The following is a 24,028-nucleotide window of genomic DNA, read 5'->3' on the forward strand; positions in this document are numbered from 1 at the left end:
GATGGGCCTGCGCGTCCGGAGCCTGTGCTCCGCGGCGGGAGAGGCCGCAACAGTGAGAGGCCCGCATACCACAAAAAAAAAAAAAAAAAAAAGTGGTGAGACTAAGTGTTTTAGTGATGACTTAGGAAAACCAGAATTCTCTTACGCTACCACTGGGAGTGCAAACTTGCACACCACTTTGGAGAGCAACTTGACAACATCTAAAGTCACAGAGCATACATCTAAAATCATAGAGTATCTACCACCTTAAATTCCATGTGGGTGCATATGTCCAGAATATCTAGCACATTTCATTTGCATGAGAAAATATTATCAAGAATGTACACTTGCAGCACGGTTCAAAATGGCAAACAGTAACAATTGACATGACCATTAGTGAGGGAAATGGTAAGCAAACTGATATAATGATACTAAACAGCAGTTATGTTGAATGAGAAAGCAAATTACAAAAGAGCACTTGTGATAGGCTATCATAAACTTTTAAAAAGCTGCTATATATTATTTATGGATGTAAACACATGGTAAAGTATAAAATCTTAAGTAGAAAGGAGTCACACCAACTTCAGAATAGTGGGTTAGCTCTATGGAGGGAAGGAGGAGATGGCCTCAGGGAAGAGTACAAAAGAGTAACATTTTATTTCTTTAAAAATCAGAAGCATATATGGCAAAATAGTTTATGAAGAGTACAAGGGCATTTATATTATTATTATTATGTATATTTGAAGTATTTTGCAATTAAAAAGAATTTTAATGGGCACATATGGTATAACAGTCAAATAATAACATTAAGTATTCACACCACAAAAACTTGTCAAGTAATAATATTAATTATTTTAAGCCACAGAACTTATGTACATACATTACAGCATGTGATAAATATGAGTTAAAAATAAATTCTAAAATTTGCAATTTACATTAGGGTTTTAAATTAATAATTTTCCTAATGAGCTTTGAATCTCATGCAATTTTAAAATGTCCTTATGCTAGAATTTTAAGGGATGCTCTCGAGTTAACAAAGATATATAAATGAACTTTAATTCATGTGATATTCTGAATTTCAGTCTTATTTTGGAAAGCTTTTTCTTTAGCATATAAACAATAACAAGCTTTACATTTATATTTACAAGTCTCAAAGAAATGTGCTAAGAGTCCTAAGTATGAAGAGTAGGTATCCCACTTAATTATACTGTTTCACCAAGAACCTGATGCCCTAAATAATAATGTGGAAAAACAATGCTCCATTATTCCCTTTTCTTTTCTACTTGGGGTTTGGGTCAGAAATCAAGATGCACCAATCCTGGAAAAGTTATAAACAAAGTCTTACTATAAAACAATTTTTAAAGGAAAAGTGTGTAATTTTCACAGAGGAGTAACACAATCCTTTGGGTTTACCATGTCAGAGAGAGACACAGAAAAAGAGAGAATATTTTAAGAAAGGGGTTAAGAAGAGGTAGTAGCATTTTGCTATCTGTACTTCACTTACTGACTCCTTGAGCCTCAAGACTATAAGATAATAAATACTACAGAGAAAAATTTAGGAGACAGACAAAACTGGGCCGGACACTGCGTCTACAAATACAACTCGAGATCTTTAACTCACACGTAATACTTCACTCTCCACTACGATACTCTGACCACATTCATACTATTTCAATAATAACCATTTTACCCAGTTGATGGTAAGCAGTAATTTTATTTAACATGAGTTGCTTTTTGCCAATTAAACATTTGCAACAGAGATGATTAGCTGATTCTTCAAGTAACCTTGCTAGTAAAGATGCTAATATTTCCCATGTGATGGAAGACTGCAATAAAATTATTCCAAGTTCCAAACTTCCACACTTTTATATTTTGGGCACGATTTTTAAGGGCAATAGTGCTGTGGCAAAAGGCAGGTTTTCACCTACCCCATTTCAGCCTGTTAAACTGAATTTTACTTGGTATTAAAATTCTTAACTTGTACTTCGGAAGGCTAGAAAAAATCACCTCCCCGCAACTCTCTAATTTAGTGTAACTTTGACCCGTAAGAATAGCAAAATTTGCTTACAAAATTGAAAGGCTCCTACTACATTTTTATATTTTTTGTTTTTTCCACCACTTAAGTTTCAGAAATAACTCATTTATTTCTTTGCTCTTGATAGAGGAATAACTACCACTCTGCTTCACGAATAAAATAATCTAACTCCTGTTTCTCTCAAATTCTCACCCTCTGGAGACTCATTCCAACTGAGTAATAAATTCACTGACAAGTCTGCAATTCAAATTTCACTAGTACAAGGAAATTCTTCTTCTACAGTAAAAGGTCCGTGTTGTGAATTTAATTTTCTGAATTTCATAACCCTTTACAAATGGAGGCACCTTAAAGTTCAGTTTATACTCTTTTATATAGGATTTCAGAGCATGCTTTAAATAGCTTAAGATAAGCTATATTAATAGCTTAATGTCATTTTATCATTAAAATAATCTATAAATATCAGAATACTAATTAATTTTGTTGTCATAACTAATAAATAAGTCTTAAAATATCTGTAAATGTAAATCAACCCTCTCAATTCATTTACCTCACTCAGACTGTTCTAGAACATAGATCAACAAACTGAATGGGTTTATCAGTATAATACAGTTGTAGAACGCTTTCACAAATTCCAGTTCTGTAATTTAGGGTTTTTCCCTGTTTATTTTTAAATGTACAAAGAGATTAAACTATTAATATAAATATTTTCTCTCCAGTATGTAATATTCTTATGTAAAAGAAAAGGTTTCCGAACATTTACAAAGCAATCTAAAGGTAAGTAAACCTGATTTTAGGATCATTACATTAACCAAAATAATTTTCCAGAGAAGGTCCTATTTGAAAGAATGCTCACTGGCCTTCTCACATCAACACTTCAAGATGAATCCAAATCCACTGCCTTTGCTTGATTTACTTCAGGGATCAATTCCAATGGGGAAAAGAAAAAAATCTCAGAAAAAGGTCTCACGACAGAGAGGACAAGTGGATTTGTTGCTAGACGTAAACCATTTGTACTGAAAAAGAAAAGTGTATTTAAATGTTAAAAACTTTTAAAATTGCCATTTTACATACACATCTAAAGTTACCTTCAAATGATAAAGTAAGACAAGGGAGAATACTGAAATGTTTGCTCCCCTCCGCTCATCCCCAAAATCAACACAACTCAGTATTCCTTCCAAAGGCCACACTGTGACGCTTTCCACCTAGGCTCATGCACACAACCACGAAGATGTGTGAGGAAGACCTCCTGTGAAGGAACTGAACATAGGGTGGCTTTCTTTCCAATACGCTGTTTAAAAAAAGCAAAAAGCTCTGATGCCAGATGGCTCTCAGTTCCAATATTTTCAGTCTCCTTTACGGTGTAGATCTTACAAGACCATCTATTTTTTGAGTGCCGAGAGCTATTTTAGAAACATCCACTTATTAAAGGGCTTTGATGCCACCAGTCTCAGTAAATTACTAACTATCTTTCACAAATTTTGAAAAATCATTTTTAATATGTCTCCCATTAACCACAATTAAGAGTTTAACATCTACTGTTTTCCAAGGTTAGATATCATATATACATATTATATATAAGATATAAATAAGTTAATTTCTCTTTAGCTTACCAAGCAGGCTGAATGGAACTTTTTCTTGCATGTTCTACAGGCTTTTTTGGGAAGAGAATAGTTGAAACCATGAATGACTGAGAAACAAATCATACAATCTTCAACACCCTCAAAACGTTTGTCTACATTATTTTTCCATAATGCTAAGCCTTCCATAATACTGCCATTCTGTTAACAAGAAAAATAGATAAATAAAGTCAATACACACTGAAGACCACCAGTATTATTTTTATTCAGTTTCACAAATTTTAAAGTTGTATTATAATTTGGAGAGAAGAGAATCTGCTTGGCTATATTCACGATTCTAAGTTTTAAGAATACTCGTTTTTAAAATGACCTCCCAGGTTTTAGGAACCAGATGTAATTTTTCTACATTAAAGGCAGACTTGAAAGAAAGGCTCCTGCCCCAATTTTCAAGTTTTATAGTCTTAGCTTATTGTTTGATGAAACTTTTTAAATAATTAAATCATTTGGATCAGCTCTCCTAACTTTTAACTAAAAATGATGAAATTAACTATCTCACCTACTCAAATGCTGATTTGTTCCAGCTCTACAATATTGGTGAATATACTTGTTTTAAAATAATTTTTCTTTACTGTAGAATGTCTGAGATACATGACAATGTGCAAACAAAACTAGAAACTTACAATTTGTTTAAAAGGCAAAGGTCTTTGAAAGTACTGGGATTTCTCTAACCACAGAAGGAAAGTTGAAATGTTAAAGTAAAGTAGCTCAGAAGACATTCATCTGTCCCATGTCTCACAAAATGATTCCCTCTCAAACTTTAATACCATGTATTGTTCTGTATCATCTACAATGTCAATGAAGTGAAGTCAATTCTTCTCAAACACCAGAAGAGAAAAAGCTGTAGAGCCTGAAAAATTAAAACAGCTTGGCAGGGGACCTCCCTGGTGGCACAGTGGTTAAGAATCCACCTGCCAATGCAGGGGACATGGGTTTGATCCCTGGTCTGGGAAGATCCCACATGCCGCAGAGCAGCTAAGCCCGTATGCCACAACTACTGAGCCCATGTGCCACAAATACTGAGCCCATGTGCCACAAACTATGGAAGCCTGCATGCTCTAGGGCCCACGTGCTGCAACTACTGAAGCCCACGCACCTAGAGCCCGTGCTCCGAAACAAGAGAAGCCACCACAATGAGAAGCCCACGCACCACAACAAAGAATAGCGCCCACTCACTGCAACTAGAGAAAGCTCGTGCGCAGCAAGGAAGACCCAAAGCAGCGGGAAAAAAACAAAAAAAACCCCACCAGCTTGGCAGATTCAAATCATTTAGGCATGTATCTGTTTATCTAACAAAATACAGTAACTATTTCTACTTAAGCAGAAGAGATATATTTTTGTTTTATTGCCCTTTCAAATAGTAAATCAGCAATCTTTCTCTAGTTTAGAAAGCCAAATGTGTACACAGACACTTACTTGATGGGTAAGGTAAGTGCTTAGCTGCAGCATCCAGTTTCGCCACTGCTGAACAGCTACTCCAACTCTTTTCCCACTTTCTACTGTTATTGAACCCAATGGATAATTTGAAGGCAGCTGTATTATAAGTTCAATAACTATATCTTCAATAGTATAAGTGGCCATGACTTCTCGAGTAGTAGCTCGAGCTTTAACCTGCAACACATGGAAGGTAATATTTTTTTTGCCAAATTTCTTTTCTTCCCTTTCATTCAAAAACCATCTTGACAGGTTGACTGCTAGCAGCCAGTCCTCATTCAAACAAAACACAGGTAAACAGTGTTCACTTATCTGACATGAGATGTTTAATAAATAGGTTCAAATACCTGAAATGTTTTATAGTGATGTTATGACATTCAAAGATGTTTCAAAAAGAAATGCACTACTCATTAAAAAGTATGTTTTAGTATATTAGGCTTGTCACATCATAGTTTTTGCATAGACCAATAACAGAATGGGTTATTATTAATTATTCTTTCTTTTCCAAAGCTAACGTATCAAATATCACTTCTATTTAGATGTTTTTCAAGTCTTTCTCTACCACAGAATTCTCCTGAGCTTTAGAGCCAACCAGCAACTGCCAGAATATTTATACCTGATCTTGATTTTCTTACTAGCATTGCAAACTCAACATAAAACACAAATTATCATCCTTTAAAGATTTATTCCTCTGGCTTTCCTATTTCCACGCTAAAAACCGTAGCATCTTCTTAAAATTCTCCTTCTACCACATTCCAGATATTAACTAGTCGCAAGTTTGGATAAATCACCACAAAATTTCTCACATCCCTCCCCCTTTAAGGACTATTCTCACTGATACTGCCTTCCCCGGGCCCTCCTCATAATGTCTACACATTACAAGTCTCCCTAACTATTCACCTGAACCCAAGCTCCATGCCAACAGCCCATGTTATAAGACTTCAGTCACAGAAATTTCACAGATTATAACTCTGACAGTGTCACTGCCCCAAAAGAAAAATTTCAGTCCAGTGGTTAGGGCTCCACACTTTCACTGTTGAGGGCACGGGTTCAATCCCTGGTTAGGGAACTAAGGTCCATAAGTCACGCGACACAGCCAAAGGAAAAAAAAAAAAAGAAAAGAAAAATTTCAGTGGCTACATAGGCCCAAATATTTTAGACTGTTACTTGAGGCCTTTCCCAGTATGTCCCCAATTCATCATAGAAGCAGTTTGTTCTCTATTTACCTTCATGAATCCTACTCCATATGAATACTGGGCTATTCATCATTTCTTAGGCCATCACAGAAATTACATTCCCATCTTCAAGCTTTTTGCTTTTACCATACTGTTTTCTCTATATTAAATGCTTTTCCTCATAAGAAAATCCTGCCTATCTCAAAATAAAATTCCTCCATAAAGTCTCACCTAATCCCCTCAGCCAGATGAACTTTTCCCACTCTGACCGCAGAGCATTATTCCTCTTAATGTGCCACTTTCCAGTTTCCAATGCAAAAAAACCATTATCAGTATCGCTCTTTTCCCTTTATTAGACTGTATGTTATTACAGGACAGGAATCTGACCGTTCTAAACTGTTCATTTTGCAGGTGACTGGCACACAGTGCCTGGCATATGTAAGCATTCCAATATATACTTTGAATTAACTAATGAATGTCCAAAAACTATTTGGTGGGGGTAAATAAAATTATAACATCATTTTAACCTATGCATTAATTTGAGATCTGATATCCAATAATCCGAAAATAAAGTGGACAATTTCTGTAAATTCTGAACCAAGAGTTACAATTGTGATGATACTCACTACAACTGATAGACATAACCAATACTGAAACAACTTTTCTAGAAAAAATCCAAGACAATACTAACCGTCATGCCATTAAATAGCTGTGTACTTGTTTGCACAGAAGATATTTCTTGAAAAGAAAGAACACTGCTAACATACTTGCTTGTAAATCTATCTACAATATTGAAAACACGCTTCTCACTACTATTCCACCACAGCCTAACCATGGCGGGCAAGTCTTTTAATGTCATGTGATAGACTGAACAAGCCAAATGTGGAATATGGTATGGAAGAGTTGAGGTATCTGAGGAAAAAACAAATTCTTAGTTAGTAACATATATTTCTTACATAGAATAACAGACTAATATTAGTATTTTCTTAGAAAATCATTTTCAATTCCTTAACACTAGTGCTCATAAAACAAACATACCAAAGAAACCAGAACTCGAGTATTAGCTTTTTCTCACACATTCAAAATGAACAATCAGAATTGTAAAAATAATGAAAATCCTGAATGACACTGAAAAATCTGCTTAGAAATAGCACTCTTTATTTCACATGAAAGATCACAAATACAGTGAAACACACACACTTCAAAGAGGAGGAAGAATTATAAAGATTCTTTTTCTTATAAATTATGAAAAAGAGTCTGGCCTCCTTTACTTTTCCCAGAGCTCACTGATGTGTTATGCAAAAGTTCTAGAATCCCACCTCAGTACTCACAAGACAAAGTCCCATCCTCAGATCTCCAAGGCATTTAAAAAATTCCTATTCTCAGGAAATCACTTAGAACACTGCGGCCCAGCTAGATGCATGCATGTCTATTCCTTCAGCTAAAATGTGAGCTCCCGGAGTGAAAAATAAATTTTACTTATCTTTGTTTCCCCAACTGAAGACTATTTATTTACAGGCCTACAAAACATACTGCGTAACAAATACTTGTTTACTTAGTAAAAGATAATAGTCTCAACAAAGTAAACTTCAAAAATTAATTAAATTCTTAACAACCTTATGCACAAAATCTAATTATATGTCCTATTTAGAGAAATACGGAAAATCTGGCACTTCAACACTCTCATAGCCAGGACACACATCTGGGATTATTCTCCATGCCCTCAGGATAACCTGATCTGAACCTAGTCTCTAAGAAAGAACACAAACACACATCATACTGACCTCTAATACCCAACTGGAGTTCTTCTGTAAAGAATGTTTTAGGGTCCTTATTGGAGAGCTCAACAGCTGTCTCTGCAAAGGTCGGATTTTCTGGCATAAGCCTGAACAGGTGATAGAGCAATTTATTCAAGCTTTTTGTTTTTCGAAGGTACATTGAATACAGAGCTCGAAGCTGGTGGAGAGTAAACAATTTTTGTTAGGAAACCCAATTAAACGAAGAAAATCAGTAGATATGAACAAACTAACGTGTAACAGACTGTACAAGAACACAATACAAAAATGAATTCATTTGAACACTGAGAATGACATGGAAGAGTCCTATAAAATATATGCCACAGTTTTACTTTCCAGTTGTGTCATTTGAAGGCACTGCTCCCGCTTCTCATAAACTAGCAGAAGTTTTCACTATCCCCTCATTATCAGACATATGCCTCTAACATCTTTCTCAAACTGTCTCCCTGTTGATAAGTTCACATCCACTTGGAGTCTCTGAGCTGAGAAAAATCTATTCACCATTCCCCAGAGACGATTTGCTCACTCTCCTCCCAAATCTTCCACAAGTTCCTTCCGCAACATAATCCCTAATCTTTCAAAATTCTGCTTAAAACGAATCCCATTTTTATGGCTGACCTCATGCTATATCAAACATTTCAGCATCCCTTTATGACAGCACAAACTAGTATTTCAAAACGTCTTGGGGTCTTCTCATTAGTTGTTTTATAAATCAGGACATTTCACAAAAAATATGGATTCTTTTTCTGGTTTCTTTTTAAAAAACAGGAAAATTTGGCACCGTTGGGTGTACTACAGGTATCTATGTGAGACATGTGCTTTAGACTTGTTCCTCAGTAATGTAGTTTTCATTCATTAACATTTACCTTGTAGCTCTTTGGTATTTGTACCCGTTTTAAAATTATTTCTTACACTATGTTTCTTCATAGTACAAATATACCATTTTCTGAACACTATGAATGGTCAAATACAAAGATCAAGCCATAGTATTTGGAACTGATTCTTAAAAAAATGATCAAAGAACCTTTACAACGAAGAAATCTGGAGGACACTACCTTTACCAAGTAACCAAACTTAACATCACCAATAAAAAGGACAGATGACATTCTGTGCTCCTGAGGTGAGGCACTGAGAATACATCACCACTGTGCAGTAAATACTCTTGATGAAAAGCAACCAGAATCTAATGTTGAGGAAACTGCCAGACAAATCCAAACTGGAAGACAGTCTACAAAATAACTGATCCGGTGAATGACACCAAAGAAAAGTAAAGGAATTATAAGCTAAAGAAATATGACAGACAAATGCAAACATGACCCTTGATTGAAACCTCAATATAGAAGGAAATAAAACTATAAAGGACATCTGACAACTGGGAAAATTTAAATACAAATTAGATAATATTACTGCATTGAAATCAAATTTGAGTGTAATATTTATATTACATTTATGTTGAAACATGTCTTGTTCTTAGGAGACATATGTTTAAATACTTTTGGTAAAGCATCATGATGTCTGCTGTCCACCTTCTCTGTAAATCCGAATATTTTTCAAAATAAAAAGTTGGAAGCAAAGTAGAATTTCTTAAAAAACTTAATACATATAGCATTGGGCTTTTAAAAACACATGTCTATTACCCAGCAATCACACTCCTAGGTATACAACGCAAGAGAAATGAGAAATATATGTACACCAAAAAAATTTATGCACAAATGCTCACAGCAGCTTTATTCACAATAGGCAAAAAGTGGAAACAACCTAAATGCCCACTGGATGACTGGATAAACAAAATGTGGTATAGTCATACAACGCAATATTATTTAAGCATAAAAAGTAATGCCATACCGATACATGCTATACTACGAATGAATCTTGAAAACATTATGCCATATGAAATAAGCCAGACACAAAAGGCCACATATGTGAAAGGTCCACAGTAGGCAAATCCATAGAGACAGAAAATAGATTAGTGGTTGCCAGTGGCTGGGGAGTTTGAAAGGAAATGGGAAGTGACTGCAGATAGGTAAGGGATTTTTTTGGGGGGTGGAAGGATGTTGAAACTATTCTAAATTTAGATAGTGGTGATAGGTGCACAATTCTGTGAATACACTAGAAACACCAAGCTGTACACTTTAAATAAATTTGATGATATGTGAAATATATCTCAACAAAACTATAAAAAACATACATACAGGTGCGTGCACATGCGCGTGCGTGCACACACACACACCTTTGCTTCTAATGCAATCTGATTCACTAGTTTTAAGAAGAACGTTAAAAACAACTCAGATTAAGGACCAAAGTTTTTTAAAATTTTTCGGTTTGTTTTAAGGATTCCTCTAATTAGTGTTATTTACTGGGTTATGCTGGTTTATCTGTTGACAGCTCAGTTCAATTTCTAGGCTCAGTAAATGCTGCTGTAATGCTTTGTGCCCCCTCCCCCTCCCCCACTCTGGCCTAATGGGAAAGATGAGGCGTGGCCAGATTCCTAATTTCTGAATATACGATAACGAGAACGAAATTCTTACACATAAAAACTTCAATTTGCTGTAGTTAGAGACCAATAATATTTTAAGAAACAAATTTAAAAGCTTAACAAGGAGCTCTTGAAATACATCATACAGCGAATTAAAATTAGCTCAAATCACAAACATAAGTGGTAGGACTGAAAAGAAATAAAATAATTTGAACATCTAGATCAGTGCTGCCTCTGTGATTTGATTTTCCCCTTAAAAAAGTGCTTATGTTTCTATATTTATACCAAGGTATGGGTTATTAGCAACATAAATTATAACTTAAGGATTCTAAAAAATTACATTGGAAATGAATGCCAAGATGTTTAGTCACACTTTAAATATGTAATAATTAAGTCTTTTTGTATTAACCTGTCAAAGAAGCCACCTACTTTATTAAACTGATTCAATCAATGTGTTAATCTTTTTAAAAGTGGGAATCTGTCAAAAGAATTTTTAAAAATGGAGTAGATTTCTCCAACTTCCTTCTTAAACATGAGACAACAGAGACACCTAGTGCCTGCTAAAATAATTTGGTCAAAATAATTACAATAGGATATTTTCTATATTTAGCAATAATAGTCTGAATTATATAAGGTAGTATTTCACAGATCTTTCTCTGAACACTGATTTTCAAGTAAGGCAATTTCCAATGATGTAGTAATTGACATCTCCACAAGAGTCAGAAGTTGACCAAAGGAAAAAGAATAGCAAGATCCGATTCTTTTGAAACTCTTTACTGTGGTAGCACAAAATTAAATTATAGAAATCTGGTTTCCTGCAATAAAAGGACTTGGTGGCTACATTCAGTTAGAAAAAAAGAAATAATCTAAGCACATTCCAGAGATTAATTACTTTTGCAAAAAAACTGTGTGTGTGTGTGTGTGCGCGTGTGTGTGTGTGTGTGTGTAAAAACCTGTAGGAGGATGAGGAAGCAGAGAGAGAAATAAATTTAGCAGAATGTCTGAAATTAGCCAGATAAGATTAGATTAAAATGTGAGGCATTTCTCCTTTTTTTCCAAAAGGAGGGGAAGAAAAGGGTTTAGGACAGTAACAGAGAAATACATATAGGACAGAACTGCCAAAAGTCGTCTCATTTTATTTACCTGAGATGCAGCAGCTTTGAAGAAAGTAAGTATTAATTTCCAAGTGAGGAGGTATCCCAGAACATAGCAGAAGTCTTCACTCAGTGGCTTAATAGTAACTATCTGTCCAACAGGAATACATCCCAAAACATTTTCTAGTAAGTCTTCTTGAGTGCTAAGAAGAGACATCAGTGCTGCTGGTGGTGACCTAAGAATCAATGATTAAGCACCACAATTTTCTTCATAACTTGTCCCTTAACAAATTGACAGCACGTACGAATTTCAAGCATTTAAAAAAAAATCTTTATTTTCCAAAAAACATTTTAAAAGTCCCCCTTTATAGATTCAGTTTTGACCCCTAATTCACATAGAGGCAGTTACAGAATTTGAAAGACATAAAGTATTATATAAATATATACCTACATTTCCATATTTATAAATATAAAAAAATTAAAATATAATTTTTATATTTATAAATATATAAAATATGCTATAAAATATGAACTCTAGAAGTTAGCACTTAAAGGAAAGACCCTTTTAGAAAACATATATTTCAACCTTCTGTTTTATAGATGAAAAAAAAAATCAGATACCCAGAGAAGCTAAATTATTAGTCTGAAGTCCCTTGGCTAGTCAGGGGAATGATTAGGGCTAACAAATTCTATCAGGTCCTTTATCATCCTATAAAGGGTAAAAAGATCATAAGACTCTATGTTTCTTCAATGAAGTAAATTTTAACATTCACATTAATTCATGACAATGTGAAGTAATTTTCTTCTTTACGGAAGTACTGCACTCATTAACACTTACAGATGAGCTTATAAGATTCTCAAAAAGTGAAATACTTGCGTGCATCTCCTGTCAAACTCTCTTCTCTCTGACATTCTAGCTTGGTTCTCTCCTTTCACCTCTGTGATCTTTCTTCCCTTGTGGCTTCCTACTACCAGTCCATAAATAAGTCTTCTTTAAGCTTCTACCCTTAAGTTTTTACCTTCAATACCACCATCTCATGTACCAACACTTTTCCATTCCATACCAACCGTCACTAGATTTTACAAACAACAGCTCTCCACTTTCTACACTAACCTCCATGCACTGCTACAACTTCTGGCATGGCGTCCCCCTCTGCTTGCTTCTTCGTACAGTTTAGGCTTTATACTGTTGCCAGAATCAGCTGGTAGTATCCCATCTTCTACCAAACAATGCCCCGACTCCTAGAAAATGTCATTTTGAAGGCCCTTCATTACCCTTCCAGCTTCATCTTCCACTCTACCCTCCTTGCCTACTCCACACATATTCATTTATACTTTTATTCAACAAATGAGCACTATTTATGACTGTTTTAGGCCAAAAAACCTGGGTCTGTGAATACAGTCAGGAACAAGAGACAAAAATGTCTGCCTGCACAGAGCTTATATTCCAGTGGAAGAAGATCTAGACAATTAAAAAATACATTAAATGGCAACTACTCAATATTCCCCAAGCATTTCCTGAACACTCATGCCTCAATGCCTTTGCACATGGTGTTCACACAACTTTTCCCTGCCCTACTAAAGTGCTCCCTAATCTGAAATGTCCAGCATAAATGTCTCTTCCTCACGAGAATGTCTTCTCTTCCTGGCACAGCAGTTGTGTCCCTCTAACATCATCCTTTTTCTTAGCACTTGTCATACACTGTCTTCTATTATAGGGTAATATCATCTAAATTAGATTATAAACTCTTTAAGAAAAATACTGTTTACCTAACACTGTATTCTCCCCTCAATGTTTAATTAATACTTTGCACAAAGGGGTGCACAATGGATTTTTGAATTGATATACTCTTTCCACAGCTCCCATGTGGCCAAAGACAGTTTTACTAAACAGTAGCAAACTGAAAATGATTTAGGAACAATTAAGAAGAGAGAGTAACTATCTCTTTGGGTGAACTCTAAATTTCATTTGTATCTCACAGATAAACTTACAAGATCTGAAGGAACATATACTCTAAATTTAGAGCTTTTGTATTGCCTCAGTCTTCTAAAGTCATTATGATGGATTATGAGAATTTAATAAAGCAAACTACAGATGGTCCCCAACTTACGATGGTTTGACTTACAATTTTTCAACTTTGCAATAGTGTGAAAGCAATAAGCAATCAATAGAAACCATACTAAGAATTTTGGTCATTTCCCAGGCTGGCGATATGCAGTACACTACTCTCTTATGATGCTGGGCAGTGGTGGCGAACTACAGCTCCCAGTCAGCCACGCGATCACACGGGTTAACAACCAATACGCTCACAACCATTCTTACCCGCTTTTCACTTTCTGTATCCAATAAATTACATGAGATATTTAACACTTTATAAGATGGCTCTGTGTTAGATGATTTTTTTTTTTTTTGGCTGCCTTGGGTCTTCGTTGCTGCGTGCGGGCTTTCTCTAGTTGCAGTGAGCGGGGGACACTCTTCGATGCGGTGCGCAGGTTTCTCACTGCAGTGGCTTCTCTCGTGGAGCACGGGCTCTAGGCGCGCGGGCTTCAGCAGTTGTGGCGCACGGGCTTAGTTGCTCCGCGGCATGTGGGATCTTCCAGGACGAGGGCTTGAATCCGTGTCCCCTGCATTGGCAGGTGGGTTCTTAACCACTGCGCCACCAGGGAAGTCCCCGTGTTAGATGATTGTGCCCAACTGTGGGCTCATGTAAAGTGTTCTGAGGCTGAGTAGGTGAGGTTAAGCTGATGTTCGGTAGGTTAGGGGTGTCAAATGAATTTTTTAAGATTAATTAATCAATTAATTTATTTTCGGCTGTGTTGGGTCTTCGTTGCTGCGCGTGGGCTTCCTCTAGTTGCGGCAAGTGGGGGCTACTCTTTGCTGCGGTGCGTGGGCTTCTCATTGCGGTGGCTTCTCTTGTTGGGGAGCACGGGCTCCAGGCACACGGGCTCAGTAGTTGTGACTCACGGACTCTAGAGCGCAGGCTCAGTAATTGTGGTGCACGGGCTTAGTTGCTCCACGGCATGTGGGATCTTCCCGGACCAGGGCTGGAACCCGTGTCCCCTGCATTGGCAGGCAGATCCTTAACCACTGCACCACCAGGGAAGCCCTCAAATGCATTTTTGACTCAACACAATTTTCAACTTACAATGACTTTATTGGGATATAACCCCGTAAGTCAAAGAAGCTTTGTATTAAAAAAAACTTACAAGGCTGGTTCTTCTTCTTCATCTCCATATGACTTTAGATTATCCTGATCATATTGTGGGAATTCAGGCATCAATCTGGAAGTTAGAATATTTAAATTATATTAAATGGTTCATTGTTAAATCATGCTTAAAAGCAAAAAGACCAATACTTATTCTGTAATGAGTATTTTTACTGAGTTTTTTCTGAAATAACCCATTATGGCCAGGACTATCTAAATGTAAACTGTGCATGGAGAACAGTGACCTAAAAGATCAAAAACTTGGCATCCCTGTTATTGAAATGCATAGTCAAGCTTACTCTGTTGTTGTTTTAACTGTGACTTTTTTTAATGACTAAAAGTTAAAGCTAAATATATATTCCATTTTTTTAGAACACCACGACACTGATTCAATTGAAAGAATTCTTACTTGTATAGCATGTGATAAACAGCAATTTGCACAGGCCGAGCTCTGTAAAGGAGTAATGGGGCTAATGTATTTAACAAAGTCTGGAGATACTCCGGCAAGTTTGTTTTTTGGCCAGCAACCAATCTTGCAGGGAGTTTTTGACTCAATAGCTGATCCTTTGGGATATAAGTTAATGTTTCACACATGGGCTTCAGCATTGCATTCTGAAATGATGTTTCAGATGTATCTTTGCTTTCTCCTGATGACAAAAAGGAAAGAAATATTCATACCCCAAAACAAAGTGAGTAATACAGCTTGACCCATTCACAGACAACCAAATGTTACTTAAGAAAATGAAATAAAAACTTGACAAACATTAAAGCAGTCCTAACTAGAAACATGAACTGAATATATATTTCAGATAATCTCAACTATTTAATGACTTCTATTATCTCATCCCTAAAAAAAAAAAAAAAAAAGACATGTGAGTTAAAAAAATCTATTCTTGTTATCTGAATTAGTATTATTTTAATTTTCAATGGTCTTCGGACGTCTTGCCATTTTTCAATTCTTGTCTGTAAAGCAGAAGCATATACGATGCTTCTGAGATGCCAAGCTTTCTCTCTGGCTCTTTTACTATTTTGTACTGTGTGACTTAAACATCCAGAGTTGTTTTTTTTTTTTTTTAACTTTTCAACAAGTCATTTTCAATGAATCTCACTATTATTCCCTTTTTCACTTGCCTGTAACAGTCACCAAAAGAGGTAAAAGCAAACTGTGGATGCCTGGAGAAAAAAATTCTTTCCATTCACTGATTAGATTTACAGGAAGACTGCCAGTGGTATCCAGAGTTGTGGAATCAAAAAAAGCACTGAGTTCACAGGTCAAATCACAGCTGACACAGGCAAACAGTTGTACAAGTGGAACAGAATACAATGTCTGATTCTCATTTGTTGTCTGAAGAAACAAAAATTAAATAAGTAAGCAGACTTCTAGAATACTACAAATCAAGGCAATAAAGAAAAGTCCCTTTCATTTCTCTAAATTTGAAAAGAAGCAGGTGAAATGCATAGTCTCAGAAGACATTTATATATTTTACATCAAAATAACTTCGTTTCAAAACTAAATATTAGGAATTATCGGTAGAATCAATCCATTTATTCTAAAATGTTTTTTATTTCTAAAACTATGAAAGAAAATATTATCAATTACCATTTACCAAGTTGAGTACATTAAAAGCACATTTATAATCTTCTCAGGATCCCTATAGGAGCCCTAGTAATTGGGTATTGTTAAACTATTCTAAAATAAGGAAACTGAGGTTCAACTAGGTAAACTTTAATACTCTAAGCCACACAGCTGACAGCAGGCAAAGCAGAGATTCAGACAAATTCAACTCTGACTGACTTGCTATGTGACAGCCCATAAGTATTACACATCTGGTTGCTTTGGGTCATAAAAAGAACACTAATTCCCTCTGAATTTGCTTAATCTTTAATGCATTACTCTGGCAATACTGAAACAGTACATTTTAAAAATAATTTAATTAGAACCAAAAGACCTAAAAACTTGTCATGAAAAGATAAAACCTTAATGGGCTGTACTGCAAATATTATACCAGGATGAGCTAACGGAGAGAACATTTTAAAAGCAATTAGCAGATTTGTTACTGAATGATTTTGACAGACATTAAACCTCAATCATTTTACTGATCTGTCAAGTAGTAGCTGGTGTGGAACATATCTATAAAGTGTTTAAACATTTGCAAAGGAGCTAACTACAATCATTACTTGAAGAAGATTAGCGAATAGTTCTGGTACACAGATATGCACGAAGACCCAGTAGCTGTGATGACCCAGCAGGTTAATTTACCTCCAACCAAGCCAACATGGAGCACATGATGAAGTCCCATTCACTCTCTGCCAAAGGAGATGAGCAGTATTTCAGAAATAGGGAAAGGAACCGGATTATTTCTATATTTACACCGAGTATCTCTGGACTTACTTCTGACAGATTACTGTGATAAAGACAAAAACAAAACAAAACACTGAAGAATTACATAGACATTCAATTGGAAACATTTAAATCTCATATATTTACAATAGACTGACTGAAATGTCTACCATCTTATTGCTCTACAAAACTGTGACTATAAGATACATAATCTCAGTCCACATCATAAATAGAGGGAAAAAAACTGTATAAAGTATTACCTACCAACTGAAAAGAAAAATATCTTCATGATCTTTCTTCCAGGTTATCAGAATTTTTAATATACCATGTAATAGCTCTCCATCATCTATGCTTTTGGTTTGCAGACAAGAATTGAAAATGGCGAGATGTCCAAAACCTCCTAAAGCAAAATAAAAAATTAAAAATGTTTTAAATTGTATTGCTACTACAAAAAAGAAAGTCTACTTTGAGATAGGTTAAAAACTTTCTTCAGAAGTGTCCAGGTTAAGAACCCTGAAAATTAGGGCTTACATGAAAGAGTCAACAAATGAGCTTATAAACTCCACAGGGCAGGGACCCTGTCTCCACACCCAGTGCAGAAAAGAAAGTGTGGAGGGGAAGCTGGGAAGCAAGTAAATGATACTGTGCATTAAACTAACCTATGCTACTTTTTTGTTTTCTTAAGTATAGTACTTATTCAGCATACCTACCTCTCAAAAAACAAACAAACCCTAGATAGAGTGCTAAGTTAAATAAAGTTGGAAGATAGAACATCCTATTTCATAATTCATACATTCACTCAGTAAGCATCTGCCATGTCTGGAAAGTTCTTAAGGGTTCCCTACTCTTTAGTATCCCTGGTTGCTCCTTATCCTTCAACTCTCAGCTTAAATACTGCCTCCACACTGAAATTCCCAAGTATACAAAGTATGCACCTCCTCATTTCTCTAATATCCCTTATTTGTTGCCTTTATAGCACTAATGTTTACTTGTTTGTTTATTTATTTATTTTGGGGGGAGGAGCTCTACTTTTTTATTATTAAAATTAATAATGTTATATTAGTTTCAGGTATACAACATAGCTTTTCTGATATTTTTATACATTATAAAATGATCACCACTGCAGTAAGACCAGTTACCATCCATCACCATACAAGGTTGTTAAAATATTATTGACCTTATTCCCTAGCTGTACATGTTTACTTATTTATTATCTTAATTAGAAAGTAAGCTCCGTGAAAGCAGGAACCTTGTCTGTTTTACTTACCACTAGCCTATGTCCCCCTAGCATGATGCTTGAGATCCAGAGACATTTATTTTGACTGACTAAATGAAGAAGAACAAATAAATGAGTGAATACAAGGTACACTGTTAGATGCTGGGGAGAGAAAGCTGAACAAAATCCAGTCTCTGAAGGGACTCATCTAGCAGTATTGGCAGACTTAAAAACAAATTAGAATATAATATGGACACAAACTGAGAGCCCAGAACAGGAAATCAGATTTGAGTCAGAAGAGGCTTCCTAAAGTTGGTGTGTGAACTGGGATTTATCAAAAGATCAAAGTCTGCAAGCCTAGAAAAGGGACACTCCAAGGAATGCTAAGGCACAAAGTTGTAAGAAAGTATAGTGTTCAAAATTCATGAGAATTTAGCGTGGTCAGGGTCCAGGATGGAAGCAAAAGAGGTAAAACCGGAGAAATCAGTTGCAGTAAGATTGTAAAATGTCTTATAGGCCAAACTAAGGACTTAGGATTTTATCCTGCAGGTAAATGGGAACCAAGGAAAAAAGCAAAAATTAATTAATTAATAACAACGTAATCTTCCTTTAAAGGCTGAGGAAGAATTTTTTTAAAAAATCTTCCTGACAAAATAGAAGAGGCTCAAGTTCAATCAGAAACAACTGATTTTCTAATAACTGAAAAGCATTTCTTAGCTAATTCTGTTTTGTCACTTTGGCTGGAAGAGCAAAATTGACTGTCAAATCTTAAAAACATTCCCCTTCCTGTTGGCCTCTGCACAGCTGGGCACCTCTGGTCTGTGCGAACAGCACATAATTGTGTGGCACCGCGGTCCTGTCTCCTGCCCCTTCCCCCTCTCTGCCATCCTTCAGTTATAACCCGTGCTGGAGAAATAACCTACACCTCCATCAGGTAATCCTCTCTTCCATGCACAATAAGTTCAACTGTATCCCTGTTCCAGAACTGCAAATCCCAACCTAATCCCACAGTTTAACTACATAAGGGAGCTCAACGGTAAAGCTTAATGCCACAAAAGTTTATTTTTGACACCGGCTGGCCCTTTGTGCTATCAAGGCAATTCTGTTTCATTATGCTCTTTGATGGACATATTCTTCTTCCACTATTTCAAACTTTCCCTACCCTTCTTAAAATCTACAATCCAGTTTTTACTTATTAAATGACCTAAAGAGACATGAAGCCATGAAGTTCCCAACCCCCTCTATACCTACATGTGCGTCCATCCTACACCTCTCCTTATCTTGTCTTCACCTATACGTGGTTGGTATCTTCTAACTGCTCTAGATCCAGCCCTACATGCCCTCCCCTCTCACCTTCTCAGTGGGAGCTATCATCAGTTATTCCGTCTCTATTTTCTATTCCCCCCCCGTCCCCACAACATGTATTTCCCCTTTGACCTTGTGTTCATCTCCAGCTTTCAGCTCTTTCAACGTCCCTTTCTGCCAAACACGCAGAACAGACTATCTGCTCCCATTTTCTCACCACTATTCATTCCAACAATGCCAAAGCCAATGGCTGAACTGTGGCATTTAACGGGTGATGAATATTACCTAAAACTCTGCTTTTGCTTATCTTTTTTTATCTTTAGTCCTTATTCTCAAATGTGCCTCCATCCACATACCTATTAAATCTATGTACTGGTGTTCCCTTGATGTTCTTTTCACTCTTCACTCTCCCTGAACAAGCTCATACTCATTTACAGGTTATACTATCACCTACATGACATGAACTTTGAAAGCAGTATTTCCATCCAGCCAATAGTCTATTGCTTACTGACAATCTCCATTTTAGTATTTATTCCAAAGACCCCTTAACCTAATGTGTCTGAAACTCAACATTAGCTCCCTGTATACTCCTTCCCCATGCTCCTTCCAATACTCAAGTCTCCTATAGGGTTTCCTATAAGGCCTAAAGGTACTTCCATATACCCAATCCAGAAATATAATCACAGAACCCCATCAATTCTACTTCCTGCATCTTTCATTTCCATCTCTTTTCCATCTGTGCCTTGATTCAAGCTCTCTTATCTCTCATGATTATTCCCATAGCTCTCTACCTAGTCTTCTGCCCCTAATCTCTCTTCTCTCACATTCACCCTTCACACAGTTGTCAAAATAATCTTTCTAACGTAAATGTGATAGTCTTACTACCTTCCTATCTAACTTGGGCCAATAGCTCCTTACCTCCTACCACTTAAAGTCCAAACTCCATAACTGACAAAACTAGGCCTTTATGATCTGTTCTTCAAAAATCCATATTCTTGTGAACCCTAACAGCTCTGTCCCCAACTTTCTACCTTAAATGCCAACCAAAATGAACTATCTACATTCTCCTATGTTTTTGTGTACCTGGAATACCTTTCCCAGTCGTGTCCATACGGAAAACTATCTTTCATCACTCCGTTGAAATATTTCTCTTTGTGAAATAGCCAGAACACCTCAAAGCAAAGTGGAAAACTCCTTTTCTGCACTTCCACACATATGACATCTTTTTGCTACGTCAGTTATCATACAACTTTATGTCTACCTTCTCTACAAAAGGAACTGCCACATAGCCAGGGTCAGTAAGTGCTTGTTAAATTAATAAGCAAATGAACTAATAGAGTACAGAATGTCAGAAAAGTTTAAAACATAACAAAAGCTGTTCCCTCTTTTGCCTTTGTAAGTTCAATCACTGGTTGACTAGGGAGAGATGACGCACAGCTAAAATAAGCTATACATGGAAAAGAAATGATTAGAGGATATCTGTGGTTATGAATCTTCCCGTAAGGCAGCAGCATTTCTGACCTGCAAAATGGTAACAGCCACTCTCCAATGACACTCGTCCTACTGAGTCAACTTGTTATATAGCAAAAGTATAAACTAGGAAAAAAATTAACTATAATTCATCTCTGCTAGATTTGGATTTAGATATTAAGAAACACTTCTTTCATCTCAAGCAATAATTAGTGAAATATTTATTACCAAGCAACTAACCATTAATACTGCAAACATCTTCCTTGGTCCAGGCCAAAAGGGCAGGTATACATTGAGCAATGAATTCTTTCTTGTCTTCTTTTGACAAAAATGGACAGAGACTTTGAATGGTATGCATATTACCTTCTGTTAGTGGAAAAAAACTGTTTAAAGAACAAAAAAAAGGTATGAATTATATTTATCCTAAATAGTTATTTCAGAAAATTCTTCTTATTCAGACTATTCAGAAAGACTAGTATTTCCACTATATAAAATAATTGTAGAGAAAAAAAAGAAACTAGGAAAGAGACTGACACTTGCTGAGTCTGGATGACGAACTGTGGATAATTATTTTTTGCTGCTTCTTTCTCTTTTTCACATGTTTCTAATTTTTAAAATAACTTTCACCATGTATAATTTTTTTAAATTATACATGATTATGCTCTCTTTAAGAGTCTACTGATTCAATTTAAAGAGTACCAGTTGCATGTTGTTTGTATGAACTGATATTCATATATGTGCATATATAGTTGGGTTTTATTTACCTAAGTTTTGTATTATTTGCCACTTACATACTTTGTAGATTGTTTTTTATATCTTTATTGGAGTATAATTGTTTTACAACGTTGTGTTAGTTTCTGTTGTACAACTAAGTGAATCAGCTATACATATACATATATCCCCATATCCCCTCCCTCTTGAGCCTCCCTCCCATCCTCCCTGGACCAGGGAAGTCCATGCTTTCCACTTTAAAGCTATATAACTAGATTAAAAACAAAACCAGGGACTTCCCTGGTGGCGCAGTGATTAAAGATCTGCCTGCCAATGCAGGGGACACGGGTTCGAGCCCGGGTCCGGGAAGATCCCACGTGCCGCGGAGCAACTAAGCCGGTGCAACACAGCTACTGAGCCTGGGCTCTAGAGCCCGTGAGCCACAACTACAGAGCCCGCGTGCCACAACTACTGAAGCCCGAGTGCCTAGAGCCCGTGTTCTGCAAAAAGAGAAGCCACTGCAATGAGAAGCCTGCGCACCGCAAGGAAGAGTAGCCCCCGCTCACCGCAACTACGGAAAGCCCGTGCGCAGCAATGAAGACCCAACGCAGCCAAAAATAAATTAAAAAAGAAACCCCCCAATATTCCACACTATCATAATTTAACTATTTCCCTGTTAGTGGACATTTAGGTTTTTCCCCCAAAATTTTTGCTCTTACAAATAATGCTGTAATAACTGTCTTCGAGCAGATACTATTCTGCATATGTGCAAATACCTCTTCAGGCTAGATTCCTGGAAGTAGAATTGCAAAATCAAAGGATTTGAGTGTATTATATTTTGATAATTTCAAGTTGCTTTTCAAAAAAGCATAATCAATTTACATTTTCACTAAAAATGTACAAGCTTGGTTTGCTACACACTTAATGACTCTTTTTAATTCCTGGCAATATGGTAGATAAAATATACTACTTTTAATTTGTATTTCTTTCGTATTTCACATTTCATAAATGAATTATCTTTGCCTATTTCACCTACGAATTACCTGTTCAAGTCCTAGACACATTCTTCAATTTGAATAGTTTTATTAATAGAAGCTATTTATATATTATGAATATTAATTCTTTATTAATTTGCAAGTGTTTTCTTCCATTTTGCGACCTGCCCTTTAACCTTTGCTTACTGTACTTTTATCATACAGAAGTTTTCTTTTTAAATTGTGGTAAAGTACACATTATGTAAAATTTACCATATTAAAGTGTACAGTTCAGCAGTGTTATGTTCATTCACATGGTTGTGCAACCAATCCCCAGAACATTTTCATTCACAAAACTGAAACTCTATCCATTAATTAAGAACTCTCCATCTCCCTTCCCTTCAGCTCCTGACAACCATCATTCTACTTTCTGTCTCTATGAATTTGACTATGCTACGTACCTCATATAAGTGGAATCATACAGTATTTGTCTTTTTGTGACTGTTTTCACTGAGCTTATGTCCTCAAGGTTCATCCACATTTTTTTTAACATCTTTATTCGAGTATAATTGCTCTACAATGGTGTTAGTTTCTGCTGTATAACAAAGTGAACCAGCCATACATATACAAATATCCCCGTTCTCCTCCCTCTGGTGTCTCCCGCCCACCCTCCCCATCCACATTTTAACATGTCAGAATTTCCTTCCTTTTTAAGGCAGAATAATATTCCACTATATCCATTATATGTATATACCACATTTTTGTTTATCCATTTATCTGCTGATGGGCACAAAGGTTTTTGTTTTTACAAAATCAGGTATCTATTGTTTCTTTTATGGATTCTGGGTTTGTGCTTTGCTTAAGATCTTCCCCATGCCAAGATTATACAGTCTCATTTTCCCCTAATACTTTTATAGGTCTGTTCTTTACGTTTAGTTTTCATCTGGGCTTTACTTTTATGTATAATGTAAGGGAGTGGGTCTCACAATTTTTTTCAAACACATGTCCAATTTTCCTAATGTCATTTATTATTGACTCATCTCACTGATTTGAAAGACCACCTGTATCAAAAACTAAATTTTCATATATGTGTGGACTGGTTTCTGGACTCTATTTTGATCCAGTGATCTGCGTGTTCACCAATTTCATAGTGCTTAATTATTATTTTGGTAGGGCAAGTCC

General features: G+C 36.1%; 1 protein-coding gene across 4 annotated transcripts in view; it reads right to left on the reverse strand.

Moving 5' to 3' along the window:
* Positions 1 to 605: 605 nt before the first annotated feature.
* The window catches only part of LTN1 (listerin E3 ubiquitin protein ligase 1), a 65,890-nt gene continuing 42,467 nt past the window's right edge, over positions 606 to 24,028 (reverse strand). For 3 of the 4 annotated variants that reach the window (XM_079923115.1, XM_079923116.1, XM_079923117.1), the window contains 12 exons: positions 21,402 to 21,544; positions 17,435 to 17,570; positions 17,090 to 17,234; positions 15,961 to 16,174; positions 15,239 to 15,476; positions 14,831 to 14,905; positions 11,673 to 11,859; positions 8,042 to 8,213; positions 6,949 to 7,169; positions 5,065 to 5,259; positions 3,625 to 3,792; positions 606 to 3,027 (listed from right to left, as the gene is read on the reverse strand). In XM_079923115.1, the coding sequence (XP_079779241.1) occupies positions 2,965 to 3,027; positions 3,625 to 3,792; positions 5,065 to 5,259; positions 6,949 to 7,169; positions 8,042 to 8,213; positions 11,673 to 11,859; positions 14,831 to 14,905; positions 15,239 to 15,476; positions 15,961 to 16,174; positions 17,090 to 17,234; positions 17,435 to 17,570; positions 21,402 to 21,544 (1,957 nt within the window). In that variant the 3' untranslated portion in view covers positions 606 to 2,964. The remainder of the gene's footprint in view (positions 3,028 to 3,624; positions 3,793 to 5,064; positions 5,260 to 6,948; positions 7,170 to 8,041; positions 8,214 to 11,672; positions 11,860 to 14,830; positions 14,906 to 15,238; positions 15,477 to 15,960; positions 16,175 to 17,089; positions 17,235 to 17,434; positions 17,571 to 21,401; positions 21,545 to 24,028) is intronic. The other variant, XM_079923114.1, reaches the window with a different exon arrangement.

The sequence above is a fragment of the Stenella coeruleoalba genome, assembly GCF_951394435.1.
Source record: "Stenella coeruleoalba genome assembly, chromosome: 5".
Taxonomy (NCBI): domain Eukaryota; kingdom Metazoa; phylum Chordata; class Mammalia; order Artiodactyla; family Delphinidae; genus Stenella; species Stenella coeruleoalba.